The 16,892-nt window shown below is 42.0% G+C and overlaps 1 protein-coding gene across 10 annotated transcripts in view; it reads right to left on the reverse strand.

The window, feature by feature from the left end:
- Window positions 1-16,892, reverse strand: part of STIM1 (stromal interaction molecule 1) — a 124,574-nt gene that overhangs the window by 25,820 nt on the left and 81,862 nt on the right. For all 10 annotated transcript variants that reach the window (XM_068116117.2, XM_078775392.1, XM_068116137.2 and 7 more), the window contains 4 exons: window positions 3,345-3,459; window positions 756-867; window positions 518-630; window positions 142-319 (listed from right to left, as the gene is read on the reverse strand). In XM_068116117.2, the coding sequence (XP_067972218.2) occupies window positions 142-319; window positions 518-630; window positions 756-867; window positions 3,345-3,459 (518 nt within the window). The remainder of the gene's footprint in view (window positions 1-141; window positions 320-517; window positions 631-755; window positions 868-3,344; window positions 3,460-16,892) is intronic.

Consider the following 16,892-nt stretch of genomic DNA (forward strand, 5'->3'; position numbering starts at 1 on the left):
AAGAGTCGAGTTGTGATGTTAAAAAGACAGGCATTCAATTTGAGCGACATTTTTTAAATGTCATGTAAAGATTATTTTTTCAATAAATAATCCACACAAGTTATTCATAAGGACAAGCAGTGAAAGTTAACTGGCATTAACCTCTCTTGCAACTCAGCGAGGTTCTGCTCTGCACATTGCAGGCTTGCCAGGTCATCATTCATACGGCGGATGTGGTCACGGTAACTGCGATTCTGTGAGAAGGAGAACCAACAACCACCAAGGCCAGCCAGGACAGACAGCAACAAGGCCAGATCCTTCAGACGGTTTCTCTGAACCCCTAAAAAAATTGGAGAAAAGATATTAATAATATCTTTTTAAGACTGGTCATTTAGAGAAACTGACATCCACATCGGACAATGTCTCCCATGTACCAAGTACACCTTTATCATTTCAAGAAAGCAATGACAACATGAAAAGGTCTTAGGTTCTTCTGCCAAGTTGGTTATCTAAATGAAGAAGTAACTTGAGGACTTGCCAGGGGGAGGTCCAAACAGAACAGCATCCATAGCTTTCAATTGCAGCTTGCGACGGTGGCTACGTTCACCAACTTTTATCATAACCAGGATGCTCCCCATATTCACTGCTAGGCTGTTAGCAGTGAGAGGGACAAAAGAAGAGAAAGACATAAAAAGGTCACAATGGTTTCCAAAATCATGAAATAGGTGACAAACTGGTGGAAAAGGGAAGTGCCTCAAACATGCTAATCTGCTTACCTGGGCATAGTGGAGCCATTGATGTTTAGCTTGCGGAAAGTTTCCTCGTATTGCGGCAGTTCCACACATTCAGACAGCCACTCGACCATGTCGTCCACTGTCCAGTTGTACACTGTGTATATTAAAAAAAAATGTACACAAATAAGCAAGCTGCTGCCATTCAACTTTTATCTGAAGCTATGCAAGGAATACCGATTAACTACAGCAGCAGATACTTTTCAACCTTTACTTGCATTAAAACCACATACTCATGATGAATATAAACAGGTCATCCGTTCATTCCTCATGACCCGTGAGGCTTATAGTACAAGTATAAAAAGTCCGTCAATGAAGTGAAAGACAAAGACTACATCAGCAGCCCCCATAAACTCAAAATTCTCAAAAGATGAGTACAATTTTAAAAAAAAGAATGTTCTTTCAACATGTTTGTTCCATCTTTACCAAAATATAAAACATTGTAATGCAATGTGTTGCGTGTTCCTCAGTGTTTGGGTGTTTACAATAATTCTTACACAAGTTTCAAGAATGACGTACAAATATGACGTTGGCTATTGTAGCTTTCCCATGTTTCGGAACAAAATGTCCTGAACAGTAAATTTCCAGTTTGGATCGATTTTCAATTTTGTTTGACTGCCATAAAGGTAGATGAGAAAATAACATGATCTTACTCCACTCTGCTGTGCATGTGCAATCCAGACGATATTCTGTACAATTTACCAAATTCAGTCAAAGCAGTGCTAAACTGCAGGTTCATATTCCAATTCATGTTCAAAATATAACACTCAATTGAAATCAAGTTGGTCCTCGATCATAAACTGACGTTTGTCAGAGACAGATAGACATACAAAGTAAACCAATTTCTTAACCACACTTTTTGCTGCACGAGTGCACGGGGCAATTACGCTGATGAATTGAAGAACAAACCATTTTGGAGGAAGGAAATGGAAAGGCATCTCCACATGGCATAACCACGATGGAGGTCTGTCTATATAACACTAAATTTGACTCCATTGATCAAATAACTTTCCACACTTTCAGCCGATCCCAAGTGGAGGGAGGTTATGTTTTCACCCTGTCCGTCTGTTTGTTTGCCTATGAGCAGGATATCTCAAAAGTTGACAGATTTGGACAAAACTTGCTGGACAGGTTAGGTGTGTGACCATGACAAATTGATTAGATTTTGGTGAAGATCTGGATTCAGATACTGTGATTTTAAAAGTGATTCTTCACCATTGAATGATAGGGCCAAAAACGATATAAAACACGATATCTCAAAAAGTTAGACAGATTCGGACAAAAGTTGGTGCACAGGTTGAGTGTGTGACAAGGAAGAATTGGATCAATTTTGGTGAAGATCTGAGAATTCAGGGCTGGATAAAAGAATTTAAATAAAAATTTAAAGCGATTCTTCGCCATTGAGTGATAGGCCATAAAACAATATCTCGCACAATATTTCAATGAGTTGTGGACGACATCTGATAAAACTAGGTGAATGAGTTGGCTAAATGACAAGCACAAGCGATTAGACGTTGTTTGGATCCAGATCCTGGATCCAGATCCTGGATCCTGGATCCTGGATCCAGATCCGACATCAGTGGGATACAAAATGTAAACCGTTCAGCCTGACGAAAGTATGCTCTCTACCGAGTTCCGTTCTAGTTGAGCTACGTTTCTCTTTTCAGTACCGCTGGGGTAGTTTCGTTTCATCCTTGGGATAAGTGTTCCGATTTTGAGAACTGCAGCGTTCTGCCATGCTCATGGATTAGTCAATTTACTAATGAGTGGTTGTTCTGTGATTGTACATTAAATTATGATGTGGATTTGCGACGCAATATCGATATGTATCAACATTAGGAATTATACAATTTTATTGAGGTTATTGTTGCATTTGTATACAGTAAACGTCGTTATTATTCCACTTAACCTGCTTCTTCTGCTAATACTAACCACACCCCATAATTTTCTAATAGTTCTGTCGAGTTAAACATTAGGGAAAACTTTTTTTTTTTTAAATCTACTCATTAGTATGTGACAGTGCTTTCTTTTTCTTTCCTCGAAATGGAGCACTTGCTTTACGCTGTGTTTATCACCACTCACAAAATGATGTGCTTTGTCAGTAAAGTGAGACCCACCCTCGGTCTCTTCTCAAAATATTATGAACCACGATTGGTCTCTCGTTCTCCCATCTCAGCACCCCATTGGTTGCATGACTCTCACCCTCATCGAGTTTGGGGCCCTGGACACGTGCCCTGCGTTAATCCACCACTGCCCTCGCTACTTCTAATGTACAGTTGAGGTAGCATAAGCAAAATAACATGATATTTAATTGCCATACATGAAAGTACAAGTGATAGCTCTAATTTCAAAATAAGCATACAGAACAAAGAAACCAGTCCTACTTGAAATTGTTGGCATTTGAATTGCAGCTTAAGAAATGGAGTAAGTTGTCCACAAAGAACAATATACAAATGAATAAATTCAAAGTGGTGGGTATTCAAATCAAAAAGAGTTCACTGTACTACCAAAGGCAGATAAAAACAAAGTATAGACAATAAAAACAATAAAATTAATTAACACGAGTAGAAAAACCTTCAGATTTTCGCCAAGTCCTCCACAGATCCTCAACACTGATGTCATGATCGTCACCATGGAAACTACTGTGCTTGGCACTGCCATCCTGGTACTTCAAGTCTTCCAGGATGAACTGAAAAGAAGAGAGTAAACAAACAAACAAAATAACAGGCTTCCTGTCTATACAAACATCCATATTTGCGTTTCCATTATGGCATAATCGAAACTTTCTTGGTTGCATGGTGGCACAACAAATGCCCCTCGCATGCAAAATGGATGACGGCATTGCATGTTCAGACAAAATGCATTAATAGCTCTCAATAAAAGAAGAGTGTGCACAATTTACCCATGGGGTTCAGCAGTTGGGTGGTGGGGAGGGGGAAAGGGGAGAGTTTCATGATTGTTATTAAGCATAAACTTCGTTTTGAACATACAACTAAAATGAACCCATTACTCAAGAACCAAAACCTTCAACTTAACATTAAAAATAACATAAAACACAAACATCAATAAAATGCTCAAAACATGTCATTGCCAACATTTACAGTCACGTGAAAAAGTAAGTACACCACATGTAAAGTTTTGACTTTTTCAACATATTTCAACATACAGCTATTTGATCTTCATTTCAACAATATTGATAGATAAAGGTGATATAATATAACAAATGTCATGAAACATTTACATTTTGTAGTCCATTGTATAATTTAAATAAACATAAATGCAAATTTCGCATGTGGAAAAAGTAAGTACACCCCATGAAATGTTTATCTTTTTAACATATGTGGACATATCAATATTTGATCTTCATCTAAACAGTATCTATAGATGAAGGTGATCTAATTGAACAAAAAAACAATGAGAAATGGACTTTGCAATAATTTATTTAACAAAAAATTAACAGGGATGCCATTTCCTTCTGTGGAAAAAGTAAGTACACCCTCGGATCCAATAGGTGGTATTGCCCCCTTTGGCAGAAACAACCTCAAGTAGGCGTTTCTTATAACTGTCTACCAGTCTCTGACAGACGGGGAGAAATTTTTGCCCACTCCTCCATGCAGAATTATTTCAGCTGTGCGATGTTTGAGGGGTTTCTTGCATGCACAGCTCGTTTCAAATCCCCCCACAACATCTCGATGGGATTTAGATCCGGGCTTTGACTTGGCCATTCCAGAACCCTCCATTTCTATATTTTGAGCCATTCCTTGGTGGATTTACTGGGATGTTTAGGGTCATTGTCATGTTGCAAGGTCCACCTTCGGTTGAGCTTCAACTTTCCGACAGATGGCCTCACATTATCCTCAAGCACCCTCTGGTACAATGAAGAATTCATAGTGGATTCTATGATGGTGAGCTGCTCAGGCCCTGATGCAGCAAAGCTGCCCCAAACCATAATATTTCGACCACCATGCTTTACAGTTGGTATCAGGTTCTTGTGGTCAAATGCTGTCTTTGGTTTTCGCCAAACATGTCGTCTGGTACTGTGGCCAAAAAGCTCTACCTTTGACTCATCTGTCCAGAGCACATTGTTCCAGAAGTGCTGGTCTTTGCCTCAGTGTTCATTGGCAAACTTTAGTCTTGCCCTGATGTTCTTTCTGGACAGCAAAGGTTTCCTCCTGGCACACCTCCCATGTAGATCAAATTTGTGCAGCCTCTTTCTAATGGTAGACTTGTGCACTTTGACATCAACAGTGGCAAAAGCTACCTGTAGGTCCCGTGATGACATTCTGGGGTTCTTCGAGACATTTCAGCATCTTGTGGTCTGCTCTCGGGCTGAACTTGCTGGGGCAGCCTGGCCTGAACAAGTTGGCAGTTGTTTGGAATCTTCTCCACTTGTAGATGATCTTCTGGACAGTGGAATGATTGATTTCAAATTGTTTGGAGATCTTTTTAAATCCCTTCCCAGACTTGTAGGCATCTATAACCTTCTTTCTGAAGGCCTCAGAGAGCTCTTTTGATCTAGGCGTGGTGACGCCACACACTTCAACAACAAAGAGCAAACCAAACTAAATGTCTGAGGTTTAAATAAGACAGGTTCCTCCAAGATCCTCTCTAACGATGTTCTAATCATTTGCACCTGAGCTGGTGCACCTGATTCTAATTTTAGGTATTTGAAGTAGTGATAAATGTAGGGGTGTACTTACTTTTTCCACATGCCAAATTTGCAATGGACTAGAAAATGTAAATGTTTGATGATATTTGTTATATTATATCACCTTTATCTATCAATATTGTTGAAATGAAGATCAAATAGCTGTATGTTGTGTTACGTGCTCCTCCCCAAACCCCGGTCACGGTGTACCTCCGAGCCCCGAAAGGAGTCACAGTGTACCTCCGAGCCCCGAAAGGAGTCACAACAGAAAGATGTGCTATTATGTGTGCCAATGACCAATGGTGAAACCACACCAATCAATCGTTACAAAACCAAAGTATTGTATTAAGATCACAATAATAACAACTTGCACAAGTACAATATAATCTCAATTGCACAACAAACACCATATAATCCTATGATGGTACCACCAGTTTCTTAACTCAATCACTCACGGTACTCCACGTGAGCGAAATGTAACACCCCCAAAGTCACTGTCACGGCACCAGGCCAAAGTCGATCCATGCTCCGGTGATCACAAGAAAAAGGTCGTATTGAGACCAGAACCCAAGACGGCTGACAGTCGACGCTGCCGAAGAACCGCTGGGTGGGTGTCGAGCCGACGTCGGTCAGGCAAAAGTTCACCCAAAAGGCGATTGGGAATTCACACCTTCAGTTCACCCGACAAGGACGCTGATATGAATGAGCAGCGGCTCCCAAGCGGAAAACTGCGAATTCCCAATCGAAATCCAAGACACACGAGAACCAGGCTAACGGCTGGTGCGTGGTGAAATGGCTGGAGCGAGGTCAAATGGCGGACGGGCCCGTAATGGAGGCGTACCTGCTCTCCAACTACGATTCACTTCGGAACCACAAAACCCGTCACGCAGGTTTATCTGTCACAGCGATAACGACTCTGTCACAGGAATCCCTTTCCCGGGGAAACCAATATTCGCTCATGACCAACGTTCGCCAGCGTCCGCTCGATACCTCAAAGCAGATCAGCCTTTCTCTCCCGACCTCACTCGCTCCGCTTCAGCCTCCTCTTCCTCTTCTTCCGGTTTCTCCCGATCCATTTCGTTTTTCTTTTAAAACACGAATTTTTCCTTTTGAAGACAGTTATCTCCATTTCACTCAAACTATAACAATAATAGTACATGGAACTAAAAATGCTTCCATTGGATGAAAACCACAAAGACGGAAGTGACGAATCCGTAACAGTTGAAATATGTTGAAAAAGTCAAAACTTTACATGGGGTGTGCTTACTTTTTCACGTGACTGTATAGACTGGTTAGAAGAGTTCCTTACAAGCAATACTACAATATAGTACTACTCAACAGGTTTGGTCACTATGCACATCTGCCAACTACCATTTGTGTTCATCTACAGGCAAATAATTATTTTTCATTTTGTTAAATATTCAATACAATACTTCATGTAACGACACCATCGACACAGCAAGTCGTGACTCGCTTGTGCTTGTGTTTGGGTGTGACCCACCATATATGCTCGCCATTGGCTGTACTAAGCTATGAAAACATGTTTTTTTTCTGATCAAACTTTTTTTTTCTTTTTTCTTTAAACGTCTGTTGATACTTGTTCCACGGGTAGATGTTTCAGACATACTCTAAAGAATGTTTGTAAGGTTAAAAAAAAAAATCACAATGCCTTACAAAGATTTATAATCCTAGTATTAATTTGCAATTGGTTACTGGCTGTGACACCAATGTCAATTTTTATTAGACTGTAGGCATCAATAAACGACATGTAATCGAACAAACAATTGCAAATGGAGCACCTCACCGCCATTAGAGCATTTCAATTGCATTAGATGTGGCAATAATTCCGAATCGTTTCTCCCGTGCTGTGACGGGCTACATTGTGGGGGCGCGTGGGGCACGTGATGGGAGGATAGTAGTCTTTTATTTGGCGAGAGGGCTAAAAATTGGCATTTCACATGTGCTTGATATGATACTCTCCTGTAATGACAGTATATTTTCTGGTGGATGGTTCAGGTGCATCACCCGAAACAGGACAATGTAAAGACTGTTTATTTGGTGCCCACCCAAAAAAGCATCGGAAATTGAAATCCAATTAATTCATGTTGCAGGGCTTTTGTGAAGCGTCAGCGCAAAATGATGGGTCCAGGGGTTTTACGTTACAATTAAGACAACTATTATTTCAATAAACATTTTGCGAAGCCTTGCACATAAATATCTCTACTTACACGAGTGCATTGCATCAACCGCTTGTTAAACAGGACGTCAGTGTCTCAATGAAGTCTTATCAATCTTTACAATAATACATCAAATACGCAACTCCACCTGTTCAACACTCACATGTTGTTTCGTCATGTCTGTCTTCGCAAACATCTGATGAAATCATCGGACGTATTCACCAATGCTTATGTTGGTTGCAAAAGCTTCATTTGAGTGATGCACAAAATTGCATATAGGCGAAGGGTGCTATATAAACCATGTTAACTTGAGTTAGAAATTTAATTTGCAATGCAACCAATGCAAGGGATTTTGAACCATGAGCTTTATGTGATTTTTACTCAAAGGTATGTAAAACGAGCTGAAGTACTCAGTGTTGCCCAGGGAAATTCAATAAAATATATTTTAAAATATTTTCTTTCAGGCTGTGATACCCTATTGTTTTTGTCAAGATTATTATTATTCCGCCGGCATTTTGTAAGTTTATTCCCTTTAAAATTCATTTTCTCTGCAACCGTTGGTTCAAATGACGCAACATTTTCACCAAAGGAGCGGCTCCTTCTGTAGAATTGTTAATGTTAATTATGATGTCATAAGTCACGTGGTATGGGCGTCATCTTGAGGAAGAAAAAAAAAACAAAAAAACTTTGCCCCTCTACATCTCAGAAACCGCTCCACGGAGAAAATGTAAACATGGCTCAATGTAAAGTACTCCCCATGGGGAATAACATGTTAATGATAAGAAGGGGGGGGGGTGGGAGAGGTATAAAACATATGGACACTGCCAAGACTTCCAGGAAAGAAGTTGGAATTTCAAACAAGGTGGATCTGGGGTGAATTAGTGGGGGTAGAAAAGATCAAGGTTTTGGATGGGGGAAGATAAGAGATGGTGGTGAACAGCTGTTTTGAAGACCTGGAGGGAGGAGTGCGATTGAAGTGAGTGTGGGAGTTTGTTCCAGAGGCGGGAGAAAAGAGGAATGAAAGAGTGAAGGTGAGCAGAGAGCCGAGATTTCGGCAGTTTAACCATCAGAGGGTGGCTGGCAGATCTTGTGCGACCTGTAGGAATATTTGGGGGACAGAGCACAGAGAGAGCTGGGGGAGCAAGGCCGGAGAGGAGTCGGTAGAAGACAGAAAGACCACCTACCTGCCTGCGGTGAGTGAGTGAAAGGCCCTCAGAGATAGCTTCATCGCGGGAGATTCCAATGATTCTGAAAGCTTTGGATTCAACAGCGTGAAGCCGAGCCAGGTGTGAGGCAGGAGCACCAGCCCATAGGGGAGAACAGTATTCCATTGAGCTGCGGATGAAAGCCTTGTATGTGGTGAGGAGCTCAGGTGTGCCTAGGAAGGACTTCGCACGACGGAGGATGCCCAGTCGGCGACTGGCTTTGGAGGCCAGCTTGGAAATGTGGTTTTCCCAAGAAAGATCATGGCAGATGGTGAGACCCAAAAGCTTGAGCGACAGAACTTCTTGGAGAGGATTGTTGAGAAAGTAGATGGGAGGGTTGTCCAGTCGATCTTTTCGGAGAGACATAGTAAGAGTGTGAGATTTGTCAGGATTGAAAGACATGTTCCACATGTTTGACCAGTCTGTGATTTTGTCCAGGTCTTCAGAGAGTGAGGAGGCTGCAGACTACCGATCTGAGGGAAGAGGAATGGAGCGGCAGAGAGTGGAGTCATCAGCAAAGAGATACAGAGGATTTTCCAGAGAGTCGGAGAGATCATTGATAAAGACCAGAAAAAGCACAGGGCCCAGCACACTGCCTTGGGGAACTCCAGCCTGAAAGGGAAGGGGAGATGAGAGAAATCCATTCAGGGCCACACGTTGACTACGACCAGAGAGGAAGTCCGCAAGCCATGCATGGAGATTTCCATGCATACCATAGGAGGAGAGTTTGGTGAGCAGAGCTGGGTGCCAGACCGTATCGAAGGCACGTGATATGTCAAGGGAGACAGCTCTGATTTCCTGTTTGGCATTGAGGACCTCCATCCATTGTTGAGACAGCAGAAGCAGCATGTCCAGAGTAGAGTGACCTGGTCTGAAACCAAATTGATGATCAGAGATCAAGCCATTGGAGAAGAGGAAAGATTTCATATCCGAAGCAATGATGGATTCCATGACTTTGCTGATAATTGGGAGCAGGCTGATTGGTCTGTAGTTGCAAGGATCTGTTTTTGCACCTTTTTTGTGTAAAGCGGTAATGTTTGCTGATTTCCAGGATGCTGGCAGATGACCTTGAGTAAAAGATAGGGTGAAAAGAACAGAGAGAGGGTGAGATAGAGCGGCAGAGCAGGATTTTAGGACCCGTGGGCTGATGCCATCTGGTCCAGTTGCAGAATCAGTCAAGGTTTGACAAAAACTCCTCCACCTTGTCAGGAGAGAAGGTCACAGAGTCCAGGAGCAGTTTGGTTCGACTGGGAAAGGTGGGAACAGAGAGAGATGGGTTTGGGACTAAGGATTTTGAGGCAAACACAGAGTTGAGGCATTCGGCTTAACATTAAAAGCCCTTCTCCGAAACAGCTGAACAGATTGAGGCGAAACTTTACAGGCATGATCACCAGTCCATGACGAACAAACGCACCCCTAGCCTTTTTGTCATAAGTCACATGGTTTGGCACCTTTATTTTTTGAAGAATAAACCTTTAAAAAGCAACTCCCCCAGAACAGCCAGACATATCGAGTGGAAACTTCACACATTCCGCATGCCTTGGGATACCATGGTGTTCCTGAATAATTCATAAGAGTCATATGGTCTGGTAGACTTATTAGATTGAACGAAAATCTTTTTTTTAAATGGTCTCGAACTGCTTCATTGGTCAATGTGAAACTTCACAATTATGATCTGGCAGTCATGGGGAATATACGTTTTCAATTTCATCCTGATCGGACACATGGTCTGGCAGCCATAATTACTTAATATTTCGAATCTGGGTCCTTTTTTATGTTTTTTTATTTTTGAAAAGGCTTAAACTATCAAAGTCAAACTTTACAAGTTAGATCGAGTCATCAAAATAAATACACATAAAATGTCATCGTGATCAGTCGCATAAGTCTGGCAGCCAGAATGTTTTAAATATTTGAAGAAGAAGAAACCTTACAGTTTTACCTCCTCCAGGACAGCTTAAAAGATCAATGTGAAGCTTCACGCACGTCATAAACAAGTGTTTTGGAATATTCTTTGATAAGTCAAATGTGATTGGTCACATTTTCTGGCAGCAATTTTTAAAATTCCTTTGAATTTAATTTTTTAAATCAATTTCCGAATCCAAATTTTTTTTTTTTAAGAGGACGCCATGTGTCACGTGTCTGATCAAAGTGGGGTCATATCAAAGAAGGGACATCATGGAACCCGGTCACCACTGCCAGGACACCGCACAAACCACTTAAAACCCAGCCAGTCCGGTTGAAAATCGGGCATCTAGCAATGCCAACTAAAGGTCAATTATCTGCTTTTCTATGGGGTCAATTTTTATTTATTTATCCAAACATAGCCCTCGACCGTCCTCTGGATGAAAGAAAAGGCGATGCAAAGTTTTGTTGCAATAAAGAATGCATTAACAAATGAATGAACAAACCTTCCTCTTTATATATTAGATAAACATCAAATTTAAAACGGGATATTTTAAACGGCGTAGCCCATAGGGCAAAGCTGTCTAGAACAGCGTTTGGCCATCCGTATGTCCCCCCAATCAGAGCTGAGGATCTCGTCACATGGCAGGGTGATGTGATTACGTCCAATGTCATTACAGCGGTACGGCGGCTGACTCCGCACACCGCCATTTTAATTCCAATTTCGTTCAGGCCAAACATATTGTCAAACCTGTCATATATCACAATCGCCATGCTCTACCTTTACGTTTTTCATTCAGTGTGAAACACAAAAACTGATTGTTAAAATGACCATCAAATATCGAAAGCATCGGCGTTACAGGTCTTCCAACAATGCGGTACGTATAGGCCTTAGGCTTCATGCCCCACCTTCGGACCTCTTCGGACAAATTAAGCCCAGGTTTCTTAATAGAGTAGTGTATCGTTTTAGTAGTATCGTTTTCGTAATAATAATAATATAGTAAATATAACCATAACATTTAATCCCAATGGCATGAATGGACAAAGTTAATGGATTGAAGCGGTGTATGGTTCATGATTCCAGCGGCGGATCCGGGGGAGGGGTGGTGTGGGGGGGGGGGGGGTGCAGAGGGTGTGCACCCCCCCTTCGATCCAGGAGGAGGGTGCAGGGGGTGCGCATCCCCCCCTCCCCCATCTGCAACGCAACGGCATGGATGTGCTGGAGGCATACTCTATGAATGACGACAAGAAGGACGCGCTCACTCAACTTCGGTCAAATGCTGAATCTGAATTCTCTTTGGTTCGATCACGCCAAGGCCACGATATAATCTGTAGGAGGTGATGTCACAATGCCGAGAGTTGTAAAACGACAAATCCATCGTCCAAACACTGCGGCCAATACTCCCTTGCTCTTCTACCTCAGAAACATGTGCATTCCATTTTTCGACCACCTCAGCCAGAAAATGGACACCCGATTCTGTGCTGAAAATCTGGAAGGTAGTGATCTGTTTCTGCTGATGCCATCTGCAATAATCGCCGATACCTGCGACATTCCAGCCCTACATCAGAAGCTATTGCGTTGGAAAAACGACATGGAACATCCCACAGGACTGATGAATGAGCTTAGAGACTGGCAGATGTTTTGGAGAAGGAAGCCCAATAACACGCTTCCAAGCACATTCATGGATTGTTTCTGCGCAGTAGATTGAGACGAATTTCCATCCATCAAAGTCCAACTCCATATTGGATGCACCCTCCCTGTAGGCTCCTGTGAGGCCGAACACTCATTTTCTTGCCTGCGTCGTCTGAAGACCTACCTAAGATATTCCATGGGAGAAAGTCGGTTGGCATCTCTGGCCCTCATGAACATACACCATGACTTCACCATCTCCCCACATGATGTGTGTGACATTTTCATTCAGAAACACAAGCGCCGTCTATTCCAAAATAGCAAAATTTACGATTAATAAAATAATTCACATTCCGCTGTCCTATCTGATCTCTTTTGTGGGGAGAACCCCCTGCCTTGAGCTTCACAACCTCGGCGCATTGCTGTGCCAGGCTTTGACCAGCACACAGTCTACCATCGCCATCATTTCACACTATGGGAGTGCACAGGTCTTTTATAACTACCAGTGAGCCCATTGGTCCAAATGGACCAAATTTTCATCGGCTTTCATGGCCTTGCAGCATACCTGCCTGCTATAGTGCTCGAGTTGGAATAAATGCTTTGTAAAATATTATCATTGTTTTTGTTATTTATTTAGTAATGAGAATGGCATGCCATGGAAGGACCTATTAAGCTGCTCTATACACCTTAACATGGTGTATAATCCTGTTATTGACTTCTTTCTGCGACAGACAATCAGTGACATGGTTCTTTTAACAAATAAATCACCGAAGCGTAAAGGAAAGTCACCAGATTGATATTCTGAGTTCAGAAAGGAAACCCAAGTCAAGAAAAAACAAATATTCCATATTAAATGCCAAGTCTGTGTATATGTATGTATATATATATATATATATATATATATATATATATATATATATATATATATATATATATATATATATATATATATATACATATATACATATATACATATATATATATACATATATATATACATATATATATATATATATATATATACATATATATATACATATACATATATATATATATATATACATATATATATATATATATACATATACATATATATATACATATATACATATATATATATATATATACATATACATATATATATACATATACATATATATATACATATATATATACATATATATATACATATATATATACATATACATATATATATACATATATATATACATATATATATACATATATATATACATATACATATATATATACATATATATATACATATATATATATATATATATATATATATATATATATATATATATATATATATATATATATATATATATATATATATATATATATATATATATATATATATATATATATATACATACACATATACAGTCACGTGAAAAATAAGTACACCCCACGTAAAGTTTTGACTTTTTCAACATATTTCAACATACAGCTATTTGATCTTCATTTCAACAATATTGATAGATAAAGGTGATATAATATAACAAATATCATGAAACATTTACATTTTGTAGTCCATTGTATAATTTAAATAAACATAAATGCAAATTTCGCATGTGGAAAAAGTAAGTACACCCTTGGCTCTAATCGGTGGTATTGCCCCCTTTGGCAGAAACAACCTCAAGTAGGCGTTTCTTATAACTGTCTACCAGTCTCTGACATAGACTGGGAGAAATTTTTGCCCACTCCTCCATGCAGAATTCTTTCAGCTGTGCGATGTTTGAGGGGTTTTTTGCATGCACAACTCGTTTCAAATCCCCCCACAACATCTCGATGGGATTCAGATCCGGGCTTTGACTTTGCCATTCCAGAACCCGCCATTTCTCTCTTTTCAGCCATTCCTTGGTGGATTTACTGGTATGTTTAGGGTCATTGTCATGTTGCAAGGTCCACCTTCGGTTGAGCTTCAACTTTCCGACAGATGGCCTCACATTATCCTCAAGCACCCTCTGGTACAATGAAGAATTCATAGTGGATTATATGATGGTGAGCTGCCCAGGCCCTGATGCAGCAAAGCTGCCCCAAACCATAATATTTCCACCACCATGCTTTACAGTTGGTATCAGGTTCTTGTGGTCAAATGCTGTCTTTGGTTTTCGCCAAACATGTCTTCTGGTACTGTGGCCAAATAGCTCTACCTTTGAATCAACTGTCCAGAGCACATTGTTCCAGAAGTGTTGGTCTTTGCCTCGGTGTTCATTGGCAAACTTTAGTCTTGCCCTGATGTTCTTTCTGGACAGCAAAGGTTTCCTCCTGGCACACCTCCCATGTAGATCAAATTTGTGCAGCCTCTTTCTAATGTTAGACTCGTGCACTTTTGTGTCACGCTATGTCATTTCTTCCATCTTCAACTAAAGTATCAAACAAGCCTGGCTACGCTGCTGTTAGACTTTGCGTCTTGTTTAATCTGGGCTATTACGAATCAGGGAATACAACACTCTAAACTAAGCCCGAGTGTAACCCCAACACAACAGAACCTTGTACTTGTTCACTTTCACTCCTAACATATTGTTGCGGATCTCTCGAAGCCCGTCGACGTACAGAGGGGGGGGGGGGGGGTTAAACCCCTTTTCCCCCTCGGGTCCGAGTCCACGAGGCCAAGCCGCCACTACCAGCGTGCGGAAAGGTATCGGGTCGATTCCACACGTACCTTTGGTACCCACGCCGCCACGAAAACGGGGGCTGGACCTCACACAAGCCACGCTAATCGAATACGCCCGAGCGGTTTGCATGTGACGTGACTCGTGCCGTTACTTTTAATGAACCCAATTGAGCGGTTTTATTCGTGTGATGCTCGGCAAATAGTGAAATGACGGGAACGATCAAATAGAAGAAAGAACACGGGTTTATTTACAACTATACAAGGCGAATAGACACAGAGCAGGCTTAATCAGTCTTAACTTATCCCCGGACAAGGGCCTACTCACTCACGCAGGGAAAAGGAGGAAGGACAGTTCGCGCTCTGTTACGGATTCATCACTTCCGTTGTTGTGGTTTTCATCCACTTGAAACATTTCTGGTTCCATGTATTATTATTATCGTGGTTTGAGGGAAATGACGGTTATTGTTGTCAAAAGGTAAAAAGGTTAAGGTTTTAAATGAAACCGGAACCGGACGATGACGAAGCGGAAGGAGAAAAAGAGGGCAGAGCGAGAGAGTCGGAGAAGAAGCTGGTTGCTTTGCGGTCTGCAACGAACGATGTCGAGCAAGAGTCACGTACTTTGGATTTCCTGGGGAAAAAGGATTCCTGCTATAAAGTGGTTATCGCTGTGACTGATCATCCTGCGTGTCAGGTTTGGCGTTAGATTCCGAAGAATCATCGCCGGGTCATTGCGACTCGAGAACGAGCCGTCGGCCATTTTGACTCGCGCGCTTCAAGCGTCGAGCAAACTTTCCTTGCTTCGTCAACCGTTTCCACCGCTTTCAGACGTATCTGTGGTGTGTGTGTGCACCGAGGCTTTCGACGATTACTTTGCGGCTCGCCGACTGTTAACGGTGAAAGTTCATACCTGGAGGGTGCCTTTGGATTTCCCAGTCGCCGTGAGTGCACCTTTGTGCCGCTTTAACCACGTGACCCTTTTCTCCGCTTTGGCCGCATGCGCCTTTGTGCCGTTTTGGGTGGCGTGACTGTACCTGTCATCTGAAGGAGATTCTGGTTTCGATTCGACATCGTTCCGTTGATCACTGGAGGGGATCAACTCTGAGCTCGGAAGACGGGAATATAGAGACATTGGGGAATGTTATTTTCCATTTACTTGGAGCACAGCGAGTGTACCTTATGCATGCTAGGTGATGGTACCATCATAGGAGATATATTGATTGTACTCTTGATTCCTATTATTGTTGTACTGTTATTCTTGTGTGATTTTTAATACAATATTTGTTTGTATTATTGGTGTTTGTATTATTTGCAATTGGTGTGGTTTCACCATTGATTTTTGACACAGGATAACATATTTTTCTGCCGTGACTCCTTTCAGGGCTCGGAGGTACACCATGATCAGGGGGTCGGAGAGGAGCACGTAACAGCTCCAAACGCGCCTTGGCGCCGGTCGCTCCGGGACAGCTCGCTGGGCGTGGCCCTCGGATGTTCGCGGCACGTGTGCTGGGAGCGCAGGCAGGGAGCCCGTGCATCTGTGGCCTGGAATGGATAGTCCTCACGAGCGCGTTATTCCCAGGCAGCAGCAGAGCGCAGGGCACAGGGAGAGTTCGTGTGCAGAGGGGGCTTATAACAAGCAACTGAATCCACTCGTGGCTACGTCTCTTTCTCACTGACTCTCTCAGGTTGACTCTGACCACCACAACTTCTAGGGCACACCACGCGGGGGGCTCGGGGCAGGGTCTTATATCGCCCCTCCCCAGCCTTACCCGAATGTTCCAAGCCCCTCCTCTCGCTGCCGTTGTTAGCCACTCCCCTTGAGCTCCGATTGGCTGCTCGCTGCTTACCGGCCACTCCCCTGCAGCTCCTCCCTTCGGCCTTGTGTTACGTGCTCCTCCCCAAACCCCGGTCACGGTGTA

This window comes from Myxine glutinosa, chromosome 1 (assembly GCF_964187855.1).
Source record: "Myxine glutinosa chromosome 1, kmMyxGlut1.1, whole genome shotgun sequence".
In the NCBI taxonomy this organism is placed as follows: domain Eukaryota; kingdom Metazoa; phylum Chordata; class Myxini; order Myxiniformes; family Myxinidae; genus Myxine; species Myxine glutinosa.